At 42.3% G+C, this 13166-nt stretch overlaps 1 protein-coding gene across 1 annotated transcript; it reads right to left on the minus strand.

Moving 5' to 3' along the window:
- Positions 1-59: 59 nt before the first annotated feature.
- On the minus strand, positions 60-12752 carry pak4 (p21 protein (Cdc42/Rac)-activated kinase 4). Its single transcript, XM_059332057.1, has 10 exons — positions 12533-12752; positions 11079-11281; positions 10796-11000; positions 10481-10699; positions 9057-9500; positions 8838-8971; positions 8001-8127; positions 2157-2282; positions 1891-2025; positions 60-1084 (listed from the first exon to the last, which is right to left on the minus strand). The coding sequence occupies exons 1-10, from the start codon at positions 12731-12733 to the stop codon at positions 929-931; spliced, it is 1950 nt and encodes a 649-aa protein (XP_059188040.1). The 5' UTR covers positions 12734-12752; the 3' UTR covers positions 60-928.
- Positions 12753-13166: the final 414 nt, after the last annotated feature.

The following is a 13166-nucleotide window of genomic DNA, read 5'->3' on the forward strand; positions in this document are numbered from 1 at the left end:
ACAGCGTGAGAGAGTTTCTCCTATCAGCTAAAACAGTAAATGAAGGAACATACAGAGTGTGTGTTCAGTCTGAAGGTGTATTGTCTATAACAGAGTCAGACAGTAGTAATAGTAGTGTGTAATAAGTGAAGTGCAGCTTCATCACATCTCTAAAACAAACCAGAAGAATCATTATAATCATAAAACAATCACAGAAACATCAGAAGTGATATATCTCTCTATGTTCATCGTTCTGACACGGAAAATAAAGAAAAAGAGAAAAATTCATCCATTAAAAAACCACAACTCCAGTGTTTACCTTTGACTCAGTGAAGCACTTATAGAGTCTCAGTAGTTACAGTCTGAGTGTTCATAGTGAGTCTCTGAGTCTTTGTAGTGAGTCTCTGAGTCTTTGTAGTGAGTCTCTGAGTCTTTGTAGTGAGTATCAATGTGGTGCCGCGGGGCTGAAGGCTCCTTCACTCCCTCAGAGTCCTGCTGTGCAAAAACCCCCAAAACCCAAAACTCCACGAAATAAAAACTGTCACAAATTTCAGTCTGAAGATAAAATAATAAAATAATCACTAAAAACAGCTGACAGGCAACACACACACACACTCACACACACACACACACACACACACACACTCTCACTCACTCACTCACTCACTCACTCACTCACTCACTCACTCACTCACTCACTCACTCACTCACTCACTCACTCACTCACTCACTCACTCACTCACTCATTCACACTCACACTCACACTCACACTCAGCCTTGTTGCCTGTAGTTCAGTGATTGACAGCAGACAGAGAGAATACTCCTGCACACCTGCAGGCGTGCCCTCTGACCCCTGACCTCTGACCATGTGTCGCCGCTCTGTGTGCAGGAGTATTCTGATTCGTGTGAAGCTGCGGCGCTGCAGGGCGTCCTAGTGTCTCCTGGTGTCTCATCTCATCCTGTTCTGTCTCATCAGGGGGACGATGCAGGACGGCGGCCCCGCCTTAGTCAGGAAGGCATGTTTCAGCAGCTCGCTGGCCGACGCCCTCTGGGCCGGGTCACGCACCAACATCCTGTCCAGGAAGCCCTTCAGCAGGGGGGACACCTGGGAAACGAGAGACGGGGGACATGTAGGGTTGCATTTGTGATCCTGAAGTTCAGAGGGTTTACTACAAACCTGCTGGACTATTATTCTACACAGAGACATGTTTGAGTTGTTCTGACTGCGCTGATTCCACTGAGCTGCAGGATTTATAGATTATATAGATTGTATATGTTTATATAGATTGATATAGGTTTATATCGGTTTTAAAGTAAAGAGAAGCAGCTCACTGGGGTTCAGAAGTCAGTTTTCCTCTGACTTTCAGCCAAGTTGCAGATGAGAGATTTCTTATCGGAGCTGAAGTTTACTTTCCCAGATGTAAAATGTAAAACTAACAGAATAAAGAATAAAAGGGGAAACGGAGCGTGAGAACCTGTAAGAGCTCAGATGATGTCATCACCAGCTGGTCTGTACCAACCCTGTGGTGTGAGTTTCTTAGAATCCTTCAGTGATCAGATATCATCTATTAATTACTTTTTCTGAAATCAGAGTTTGAGCCGAAGAATGAAAGTTTCAGTTCTGCTCTGACTCTGGATCATTTAGATGAAAGATGTCTGGATTTATCACATTACAGGTAAAAGCCGCTGCTGAGGTTTCAGTCTTTCTAACTTTACTTTGGTTTGTTCTTCTGCTAACTTCAGACCTATAAACCCTCAGACAGCCTTCACTGTGTGTTACAGTTTTTCTCAGAGAGAAGAAGTGAATGAATCATTTCTCAACATCTAGAAATCTGCTGCAATAAAAAACACAGTTTGCTGTAAAGTTCACCTTCTCTTCCTGCTGGAGTGTGTGTGTGTGTGTGTGTGTACCTTGTGCAGGTTCTTCAGTTTGGGGGGCAAGTTGTCTCTGATCATCTTCATGGCTTTGAGCGGTGGCTCGTTGAAGTACGGCGGCTCTCCATCCACCATCTCAATCACCATGACACCCAGAGACCAGATGTCCACCTGAGGACAGAGACAGACAGACAGACAGATCAGACAGACAGACAGACAGACAGACAGATCAGACACCAGGCTCTCCACTCTGTTCTTCTTCTAATCTGTTTAATCTGTTTCTACTGATGATGTTCAGTCACCTCGGGGCCGTAAGGCAGTCTGGAGATGAGCTCCGGGGCCATCCAGTACGGAGTCCCCACGAGAGACTTCCTCCTCTGGACCTCCTTAGACACCTGGGCACAGAACCCAAAGTCTGACAGCTTCACCTGCAGAGAGAGAGAGATATGATGAGGAGGAAGCTTTATTCTTTACAGAAACTCACAAATCAACAAATTTACAAGTAAAATTTCACAAATTTACAAGTAAAATTTCACAAATTTACGAGTAAAAATTCCTGAATCAATGAAAAAAACTCACAAATTTACAGGAAAAAAATTGCAGATTCATGGGGAAAAAAACTCAAATGTACGAGAAAAAAACCCTCACAAATTTATGGGAAAAACCTCACAAATTTAGGAGAAGAAACACAAATTTACATGAAAAAACTAACAAATCAACAAGTAAAAAAATTCACAAGTTACACATAAAAACTAACGAATCAAAGAAAAAATCTCACAAATTTGCGAGTGAAGAAATCACAAATTCACGGGTAAAAACTCACAAATTAACGGGATAAACTCACAAATTTAGGAGAAGAAACACAAATTTACGTGAAAAAACTAACAAATCAACAAGTAAAAAAATTAACAAGTTACACATAAAAACTCAAAATTCAATGAAAAAAAGTCAAATTTACAAGGAAAAAATCACAAATTTATGGGGGAAAAAAACTCAAAAAATGTACGATTAAAAAAACGCACAAATTTGTCTAAAAATACTCATCAATGAGAAAAAATCTCAGAAAGTACGCAAATCAACCCCACAAATTTACGGGAAGAAACTCACAAATTTACGAGTAAAAATTCACACATTTCTGAGAAAAAACCTCACTAATTTAAGAGAAAAATTCACTAATTTACGAGTAAAAACTCACAAATTTACAAGTAAAAACTCACAAATCTACAAGTAAAAACCTCAAAAATTTATGAGTAAAAACACAAAAATTTACAGGAAAAAACCTCACAAATTTCAAGAAAAAAATCACAAATTTATGAGAAAAAACATAAAAATCAACGAGTAAAAACTCACAAATTTACCGGAAAAAACTCACAAATGTACGAATTAAGACTTACAAATGTACGATAAAAAGCTCACAAATTTACGAGTATAGACTCACAAATTTACGAGAAAAAAACCCACAATTTTACCCCAAAAACATTAAACATTTACGAGAAAAATATCACACATTTCTCAGGAAAAAAACTGATATAAAGCGTCAGCTCTTTCCCTCACAGACTCTGTCCAACAGATGAAGGACATTAGTTTACATGAAGACACTGATAAAGAGACAGAGAGAGAGACAGAGAAACTGGGTCCTGACTGGTGTGAGAGCGTAAACATGTGAAGTCTGCGATGATGAATAACATCCAGAAGCTGGTCTGAAAGTTTATTGTCCTGGTTTCTTTCAGCAGAGGGAAAGTTATTTTTATGTTTCAGCAGAATGTTTCAGAAAAACTAATAGTAATGAAGATCTGAGGCTGGAGTGAAGCGTGTGGTTTGGGGGAGTGATTGTCATTACGGCTCACCGTCTTTCTCGGAAAGTTGTGCACCGCGCCTCAGTGAACTCACAGCTCACAGCTCATTTACACGCACACACACTCAAGGGAATAAATAATGAATCAGCTCTAACACACAGCTGAGTCTGTGTGTTAGAGCTGATTCATTAACCCTAACCCAAACTAACAGAAGCAAACTAACAGAAGTCACAGAGTTAGAGAGGAGATTGGGATAGATGAGTCTAACCAGAGCACAGATCCAGTGTTCTGACACTTGTTTGTTTTTAATATCTCATCATTTATCAGCAGGTGCAGTCAGGCACTCAGACACACCCTCTGATGAGAAACACCAGGCGTGGTCAGTCAGTTTCCCCTTTCAGCTGCAGCTCAAACACACTGTGAAGCAGCAGCAGGAAGCATTCTGTTTATATGATGCTCTGGTATCTGTGACAGAATCTGACACATAATATTTTTATTGCGCTTGTGATGACTTAGAAAGATCACACTGTGTTACAGTCCGTGCATGGTCAGGTGTATTACACTGATGTCATGTCTGCAGCTGAAAATACTTAATCTGACGGGAAACTGTTTGCAGAACAAAAATAAAACAAACTTTCCCAGAGAAATAAAGATCATTGCATGATGCAGCAGCATGATAAAAAAAACCTCACAAATTTATGAAAAAAAACTCACAAACTTATGAAAAAATAAATCAATTTATAAAGAAAAAAACCCCTCACAAATTCACGGGGAAAAAACTCACAAATTTACGGGTGGGAAAAAAACACAAATTTGTGAGAAAAAACTCACAAATTTACTGGAAAAAACCTACAAAGTTACAACAAAAAACTCACAAATTTATGAGAAGAAATTCACAAATCAACAAGTAAAAAAAGTCACAATTTTCCCCAAAAAAAAAACGCCTCCTCACATTTACGAGAAAAATATAACCCATTTCCGAGGAAAAAAAAATGATAAAAGGTGTGGGCTGTTTCCCCTAACAGACTCTGTCCAACAGATGAAGGACATTAGCTTCCATGAAGCTCGAGTGGAGACACCAGAGAGACACAGAGCTGCAGCATGATGCAGCAGCAGGAGGTTTTTCTTTGCAGGTGCTCGTCTCTGCTTGTGGTCATACAGACAGCGCTCCTCTGGCCACAGCTCATACAGAACCAGACCACAAACACTCACCAGCTGTCATCAAAGACGCTGCAGCTTTCACACAGAAACTTGTCTCTCCATCACATCTGTGACGTGACGTTTAGATACATATAGATGTCAGGTCTCAGCTTCTTCTTTATACGACGACTCAACATATTTACTGACCTTCTTTCTGTCTGACAACTTCAACTTCAGGTTCAGATGATTTATACAAATATAAACAACTGATATAGTAAAGGAATTATTGTAGTTCGACCCTCTGAATTCCAACTCTTTTTACGTTTTCCTCTCTGTGTCCTTGTTTCACTGCAATATATACAGTCATGGAAAAAATGATTAGACCCTTGTTTGTTCTTGATAATGATTTTGGTTATTATCAATGAAACCAGGTTAAATGTCTAGATATCTGCTCTTAAATTAAACTCTTATCAGCTATTTTTGTTGTTATCATTATATTTGTCCAAACAAAAGTACATTTAGTTGTACCAGCCATTAAAATGAACAAGAAATTAAATAAAACAATGTTTATATTTTTTTCCATGCCTGTATTATATATATAATAATAAAGTCCTGCAGCTCTGTGGAATCAGCACAATCAGAACAACTCAAGCATGTCTGAGTGCAGAACAACACGGTTAGAATGACAGAAATCAGAAACATATTGAAGCATTGTCATGTTTCCAGCCTCTCCTGTCCTCTCCTCTCAGCTCTGTGTAAACAGCCTCTCCTGTCCTCTCGTCTCTGCTCTGTGTAAACAGCCTCTCCTGTCCTCTCCTCTCTGCTCTGTGTAAACAGCCTCTCCTGTCCTCTCCTCTCTGCTCTGTGTAAACAGCCTCTCCTGTCCTCTCCTCTCTGCTCTGTGTAAACAGCCTCTCCTGTCCCCCCCTTTTTGCTCTGTGTAAAAAGATTTTTGGTGAATATTAGTTTCTCTCTGTGATAAAACAGGATTTCTGGCCACCTTATATTTAAAACATATGGCTCAAAGCTGGTGTAGAGGGTTAGACTTAAAAAGCTGCTGGAAGTTGTGCACATGTTCTCAAATATGGATTTATTCATTTTTTGGTTGCAATCGGAGGAAGAGCTTATTAACTTGTTGTGTAAACTGCATGTTTCAAAAGCCCTTACATCTGAGAGTGACCATTCTTTGACTCAGTTCCTCCACTGAAACCTCCTCTCTCAGATTTAGTGTTCTCCACATATTCTACACACTGAAGTGTTATCGTGTGTCTGGCCTCCAGTCAATGTGGTTCAGATCATTTACACAATATGTGGTCTTTACCATCAGACTATTATTAAATAACACACATAATCACTAAAAACAGCTGACAGGCCACACACACACACACACACACACACACCTTCTGACCCACTTTACTGAGGTTCAGTTCCCTTTCCTCTGGTGTTGCTGTGCCACCGTGTTGGTTTCATTTTCTGAGAAAAGCAGAAACCTGCTTGTCAACAGGCAGGAAGTGCTTCAGCATTAGCCTCAGAGAGTTCAGTTCCTCTTTACAACCAACATCTTCCTTTTCTCCTCCGAATACTTGGCAGCGCTCCGTTAACTTGCAGCAGGAGCAGATCCAGGATCAGTCTACAGAGTAACTAAAGCAGAAGTATGCTGCTGCTAATTTAAATGAGAACTACATTACTCACTTCATTCCTATGAAAGCACACAGTGGACGTTTGATTCCTGTCTGCTGCGACCGGTCCACTCACTCACACTCGTTTTTACTTTAAAAAGAAGCTTTTTGACAGATTTAACAGCTCTTTTATAGAGAACTAGGGATTGGGGGGGGCAGTGGATTTTCAGGGAGAGACAGCAGGTCAACGACATCATCACACATGAAGAAAAGAAGAAGAAGAAGATTACTTTATTAATCCAACAATGGGGAAATTCAACCTCTGCATTTAACCCATCCTTTTTTTCACACAAGTGAACACACCATGCAAGGAGCAGTGGACAGCACATTACTGCGCCCGGGGAGCTTGGCAGGGGGGTTAGGTGCCTTGCTCAAGGGCACTTCAGTCCTAGACCTGTCAGTACCAGCGACTCTCCAGTTACAAGCCCGATTCCTAACCTCTAGGCCAGACTGTTTAGGGACCCCAGGATGCACAAAGATTCACACACAAGAGGACATAATATTAAGTGTGTGTGTGTGTGTGTGTGTGTGTGTGTTGTTAAATATTAGTTTTAGTTTTAATTTCTTTCTGAATTTTTGTTTTCAAATTCAGGTAGTTTTAAGTTTTTGAAAATGCTTAGTTTTAGTTTAGTTTATATTAGTTTTAGTGTTAGTTTTAGTTTTTTTGTAATAGGCTATGTGTTGGGTGCGCAATTCAAAGAGGTCATAATACATTTTGCCTTTATTTCCTTTGGTTTATCCATCTTAGTCCCAATAAGGTTATTAACTCTTACAGTTCCGGGTGTTTTGAATTTTGAATTATGTGTTCCTGCATGTTTACTAACCAGCAGCTATTTAGTTTGAGCTAAATAAATAAATTTCATATTAACCAAAAGGGATTATGCAGTGTTTCTCCTACATGTATTCTGCAAAAATAGAATGTGATCTGTAATATCATGATTGAATTGAATGACTTTCATTTGCACACAGTTAAAAGTGCAACATCCTGAGTTTACAGAGAGTTTCCGTCAGCGACACTTTTACCATAATAACTAAACGGTTTGCACTATCAGGAAAATTCCTATGTTTTCTGAAAGCTGAGAAGTTGCTCTTTACAGCCAATATGGTGTCATTACACACTATACATTTCACTTGCGCTTCTCCCAGAAGCCCACAAAGCAGGAATACACACACTTAGCTGTGGAGAAATATAAACACTGGATTATGTATGAAAAAAAAAGTTGACAAAGACGAAAACGAAGGACATTTTCACTATAATAGTTATCGTTTTTTTTTTTTAAACTATTGTTTTTATTTTTTATTTCAGTTAACGAAAATGTTTTTTCAATTCTAGTTTTCGTTGTTTCCTTAACTATAATAACCTTAGTGTGTGAGTGTGTGTGTCTGTCTCTGTGTGCATGTGTGTGCATGCGTGTATGTGTCTGTGTGTGTGCGTGTGTGCGTGTATGTGTCTGTGTGTGTGCGTGTGTGTGTCTGTGTGTCTCTCTCTCTCTCTGTGCGTCTCTGTCTCTGTGTGTGTGTGTGTACATACGCGGCCATCATGTGTCAGCAGGATGGAGTCACTCTTGATGTCTCTGTGGATCACTCCCTGTGTGTGCAGGACAGACAGCGCCTTCAGGACGGACAGACACACGGTGGCGATCTGCTCCTCGTTCATCCTACACACACACACACACACACACACACACACACAGACACACACAGACACACACACACACACACACACACACACACAGTTAAGAAGAAAAGAATGCATCAATAACAACAATGCAGCAAAATGACTGATATGATTGTGAAGTTCTTCAGAATGATGCTAAAACTTTTCCTGCAGTCAGAGCGTGCAGACAGGACTTTAGTTACAGTGTTTGTACACAGCAGCAGTGATGTGACTCCTGCAGACATTCTGGGACACATTGCCCCCTGCTGGAGGAGAAGCTCATTTACAGCAGAAAACTGATTCAGGATTGTAAAAAAGGTTTTCATTACAAATTAAAAGGCTTAAATCACGTGATAATATGTCGATTAGCTGAAGTGCAAAGTCATAAACACACTCGCACACTGCAAGGACTTAATCGGAGCTGGAAGAAGTAATTAGATTACTCTACTGCAGAAAAAATACTGGATTCAATACTTACTGAAGTAAAAGTACAAAGGTAAAAGTATTCGTATTCGTGATGCAGATTGTTTTATATATTCTAGATACATTATTTATTATTGTTGTTTCTTATTTTAGAAAGCCGCTTTTAATTTAGGAAACAGATCTCATTTTAGCTAGTTAATATACAGTTATGAGCTTTAATGAACTGTGAGTCTGACCTGGTGTGTGTGTGTGTGTGTGTGCATGTGTGTGCGTGTGTGTGAGTCTGACCTGGTGTGTGTGACGATGTCGGTCAGTGCTCCTCCCTCCAGGAACTCCATCACCACCCACAGCTCGTCTCCCACCAGGTAGCTGTTGTACATCTCCACTACGTTCTCATGGTGGTAGTCCCGCATGATCACCACCTGGAGGACAAACACAGAGAGAACCAGGATCAGCAAAGTGAACCAGGATCAGCTGAGTGAACCAGGATGACTCTGTGGGTCTCACCTCGTTGAAGAGCAGCTCTCGGCGCTGCTGCTTCCTCAGGTCCATCTTCTTGACGGCGACCAGTTTCCCGGTGGTCTTCACCGTGGCGATGCAAACGATCCCCGTGGACCCCTCCCCAATCTTAATGTAGTGGTCCAGGTAGGTGCGGGGGTCCCCGGGGTCTACCACCATCTGCAGCGCCGCCCTGAACTGCTCATGTGAAACCCTCTGCGGCTCCCTCTGCGGGGAGCGGCCCTGCTGCTGGGCGATGGGAGCCGGGGGGGCGTGGGGCCGTGGGGCCGGGACGTTGGGGTGAGGGGTGTGGGGGTGCTGCGTGGCCTCGGGGCTCAGGCTGGGGTGGGAGGTGTGCAGGGGGTGCGGGTGGCTGATGGGGGGCTTGGAGGAGCCCCGGGTGGAGCCGCTGGAGGGCCCGTTCTGCGGGGAGGAGTCAGGGTGACGCCCCGGCTGCAGCAAACACCACAAATATATCAGAAGACATCTACACAGAGGGCCACACATATGGATTTATCTTCTGTCAGTTTACAACATCTGACTACATATTTAATGTTACAGCAGCTGCTCAGAGGCTCAGCCAAAAGGAGTTCAGAGAGTTTCTGACACCTGTATGAACAATAACTACCAGCTTTTATTATATCTTAAGTCTCGTGGCATATCTTAAGTCACAGTGCCCCCTGCAGGCCGACTGGGCTCATATTGGTTGTGCATGTAATGACCACACTTTACAATCACTGGTGAACGTTACATGTCTATGAAGAAGATTATTGTTATTATTATTATAATTAATCTATCTATAAAAGCAAGAAGTGTTGGTGTGTGTGTGTGTGTGTGTGTGTGTGTGTGTGTGTGTGTGTGTGTGTGTCTAGGGGCATAGCTCGCTGACCGTTAGTCAGACTGACCTAAGATTTGTATGTGGCTTGCGCATGGCACGAAGGTGTGCATCCTCGATTTTGAAGATTTTTGAATTCATTTTTCAAAATATCATTATTAACAAAGGACATGTTGTGGCATTGCACTATTTCCAAACGGACGCCTTTTAGGGGAGCTCCGCCCCATTGTGTGATAGGCCGACACCTGGTCAGTAACCCAATTCGCTCTGGATTTCCACCCTGACTCATCTCAGCTGTAAGTCTATTTAGCCTACCTATCTTTAAGAGTTTTAAAGTGTGCTAAAAGGTTCGATTTTTCAATAATATCATCATCATCCTCCTCCTCATAATCATCATCATCATCCATATCATGCTCATCATTATCCCCATCAGCATCCTCATTTTCCTCATCAGGATCATCATGATCCTCCTAATCCTCATCCCTGATCCTCCTCATCACCATCCTGATGATGCTAAATGTGAACTCAAGAACAGAGACAATCGTCCATCAGCTGCTGGCTCAATGTCACCTATCCTCTATGTCTTTTCTGTCCCTACCTGTCCCGTGGGGCTGCGTCCCCCCTCGCTGTCTGTCCTGGGGTAAGTGTTGAAGGGCCGTGTGGTCTGCTGGGCGGTCTTCATCACCCCCTCTGTCACCGGCAGGTTCGGGGTCCTGATGTTGGGTCCAGACAGAGGTCTCTTGTCTCTGGGGGACTGAGGGCTGCCGTCCCGCACCACGTAGCTGGACTTGGGCCTGTGGTCACTGGACTGGTCCACCTGAGGAGGCAGGATGGGGTCCAGAGGAGAGGTAAACCAGTGAACAACAAACACTGAATGTGATCATGAATCTGAAGGTGTTTGTCTTTGCCTGACCTGGTCCCGAGGCTCCCTGTCTCTGTGGGGGGGCGGGGGGGCCCCGGAGCCCGGTTTGTCCCTGTGGGCCCTGCTTGGCTCCTGGCCCCGGGGCTGCTGCTGGGGCCGGCCCTGGACTCCCTCCTCCCACTGGGGGGGACGGAGCACTCGTGGGCCGTGGTGGGAGTCGCCCTCACCGTGCTGGCGGTCCGGTCTAGGTCTATCTCTGAGGAACAGAGTCGGGACATGATCAGAGACGGATCACTGGACCACTGAGAGTCTGGATAAAGGCAGGGTACTGTACCTGTCCTGCTGTGTGTAGTGTCTGTGGTGAGGGTCTCCATTCTCATGCCCGCCCCCTCCTGAGGAGCTAGAGTCTTTGCGGGGCTGGATGGGGGGGCTGCCCCGCCGTAAAGAGTTGGAGCGAGTCACGGACATGGTGTCGAACTCATCCAGCAGCCACGTCAGAGAGCCGTCCACGCCCAGCTTACTGCCGCGCACAATCGTCTGCGCAGTCACAATAGAATACAAGAGTTTTATTTGTCATTGCACAGAAGTACAGCAGAATGAAAAGAGCAGCTCTCGATTTAGTGCAACAGAATACAATAATTTAAACATAGTGAAGAACAAAATATATAAGAAAACCTATATATAAAAAAGCACAAGAAGACAGAGGGGGAGCAGCAGGTTTGGGATATTTACAGGGACATAATAATAATAATACATTGAATTTAAGCACCTTAATAACACTCAAGGACACTGTACAATAGTTTAAACAAAACAAATTGGGGAATGAAAACAAGACACAAGTAATAAAACAGAACAAAGAAAGTGTGGTACGGTTTCAGAAAATAATCAAACAAAGAAAAAAAAAGTGTGGTGCAATCAAACGGAGTAAGATGATTGAAACAGATGTGTTTTGAGTCTGGATTTGAATAGTGGGAGAGAGTTGGTGTTACAAAATGGGAGTTACTGCACATAAAATAGATATATTGCACTGATGTTTGCGTTTATAGATGACAGCTCTGGGTAGAAACTTTTAAAATTAAGAAAGAAAAGTGGACATAAACAGGATGAGAACTTTCACCGTTAAAGGGTTCTGCATGGACTGAGAAATGGAAGAAATTTAGGACGATATATTTTCCCAGAAACTATCATGATAAACGATAGTATCGTTGTATCGATCTTGTTTTAGTTTTAGAACCATATTAGAGCATAATAAGTTCATCCTTTTCCACAGCAATTCATTTTTAAATCTGGAGAATATTAAACATTGGAATTGAAATGTAGAAAAGAAATATTAAAATATCCTAGATAAATAAAACATAAATAAATGAACTACAACCAAATAAAATAAAATAGACTTTCAGGGTCTGTTAACAAAACATTGCAATGAGATCATCATTATGTATTATATTAAAATAACATATAAACAGTTGGAATTGCTGCTTCGGAAATAAAGGGTTTTTTTCAGCAGTTCGTACTACCTGTCAAACATTTACAGCTTTACTTTAAACACAACACAAAAAAGCACAAAAAGTCACGCATGTGAATGACAATTTATCTAGAAAAAAACCTATTGTGTCCATTTTTATATATCTTACGATAAGTCGTTACAGTAATTATTGTGGCAGGCCTATAAACATACTCATATAAACATACAACTCTATCTTAAGTTATAATTGAGTAACAGATCCACTCCTAATGAACAGGATTGATGGCAGGTATCACATGTTCCCTGGCTGGTTTCTCGCCCACCTTGCGTGGCTCCACCGTGGTGATGACGGTGGCATCGATGAACGGTTTGGGCCTCTTGGCTGTGTCCTCGATGAGCGACTGCCATTGTCGTGGCAGCCCTACGAACTTCTGCTCCTGCTCGTCAAAGTCCGTGTGCACGCGGTGCTCGAAGTTAGAGGGAGCAGAGATCTGGATACGAGACTTCTTCTTCTTGGTGAACATGATGCAGGCTGAGGAGGCTGCAGCCAGGTAGGAGAGGAGAGGAGAGGAGAGGAGAGGAGAGGAGAGGAGAGGAGAGGAGAGGAGAGGAGAGGAGAGGAAAAATATTTAAACTAGAGTAGATAAAAAAAAAGTCGTTATTTGCAAAACTCACATAAGCATGACAAGATATTTTTGTGTTGTGTGTTCATCAAATAAATGACATGCCAACTGGTTTATTTCAACTCCTTGAGCATTTAGCAGCAAACTGGCATCAAACATCTGTTTATTGGCAGCTGCGGGTCACCAGCAGGATGAAGAAGCTCAGCAGTATCACTGAGCCATCTCCTCTCACGGTTCATGTCAGGGACAGACTGTGACCTGTGGCTGTGACAGCCTGCAGACCATCTGCTGCTGACAGCTCACTTTCTGTCTAACCCAACACATGCACGCTGTA

This window comes from Centropristis striata, chromosome 4 (assembly GCF_030273125.1).
Source record: "Centropristis striata isolate RG_2023a ecotype Rhode Island chromosome 4, C.striata_1.0, whole genome shotgun sequence".
NCBI classification, from domain to species: domain Eukaryota; kingdom Metazoa; phylum Chordata; class Actinopteri; order Perciformes; family Serranidae; genus Centropristis; species Centropristis striata.

Bases quoted from the DNA above. Each gene is read 5' to 3' on its own strand.
- pak4 (XM_059332057.1), bottom strand. From the start codon at position 12,733: ATGTTCACCAAGAAGAAGAAGTCTCGTATCCAGATCTCTGCTCCCTCT. The intron at 10,700-10,795 runs GTCAGGCAAAGA...CTGCCTCCTCAG, and splicing joins ACAGGGAGCCTCGGGACCAG to GTGGACCAGTCCAGTGACCA. The intron at 1,085-1,890 runs GTACACACACAC...CTCGTTTCCCAG, and splicing joins AACTGAAGAACCTGCACAAG to GTGTCCCCCCTGCTGAAGGG.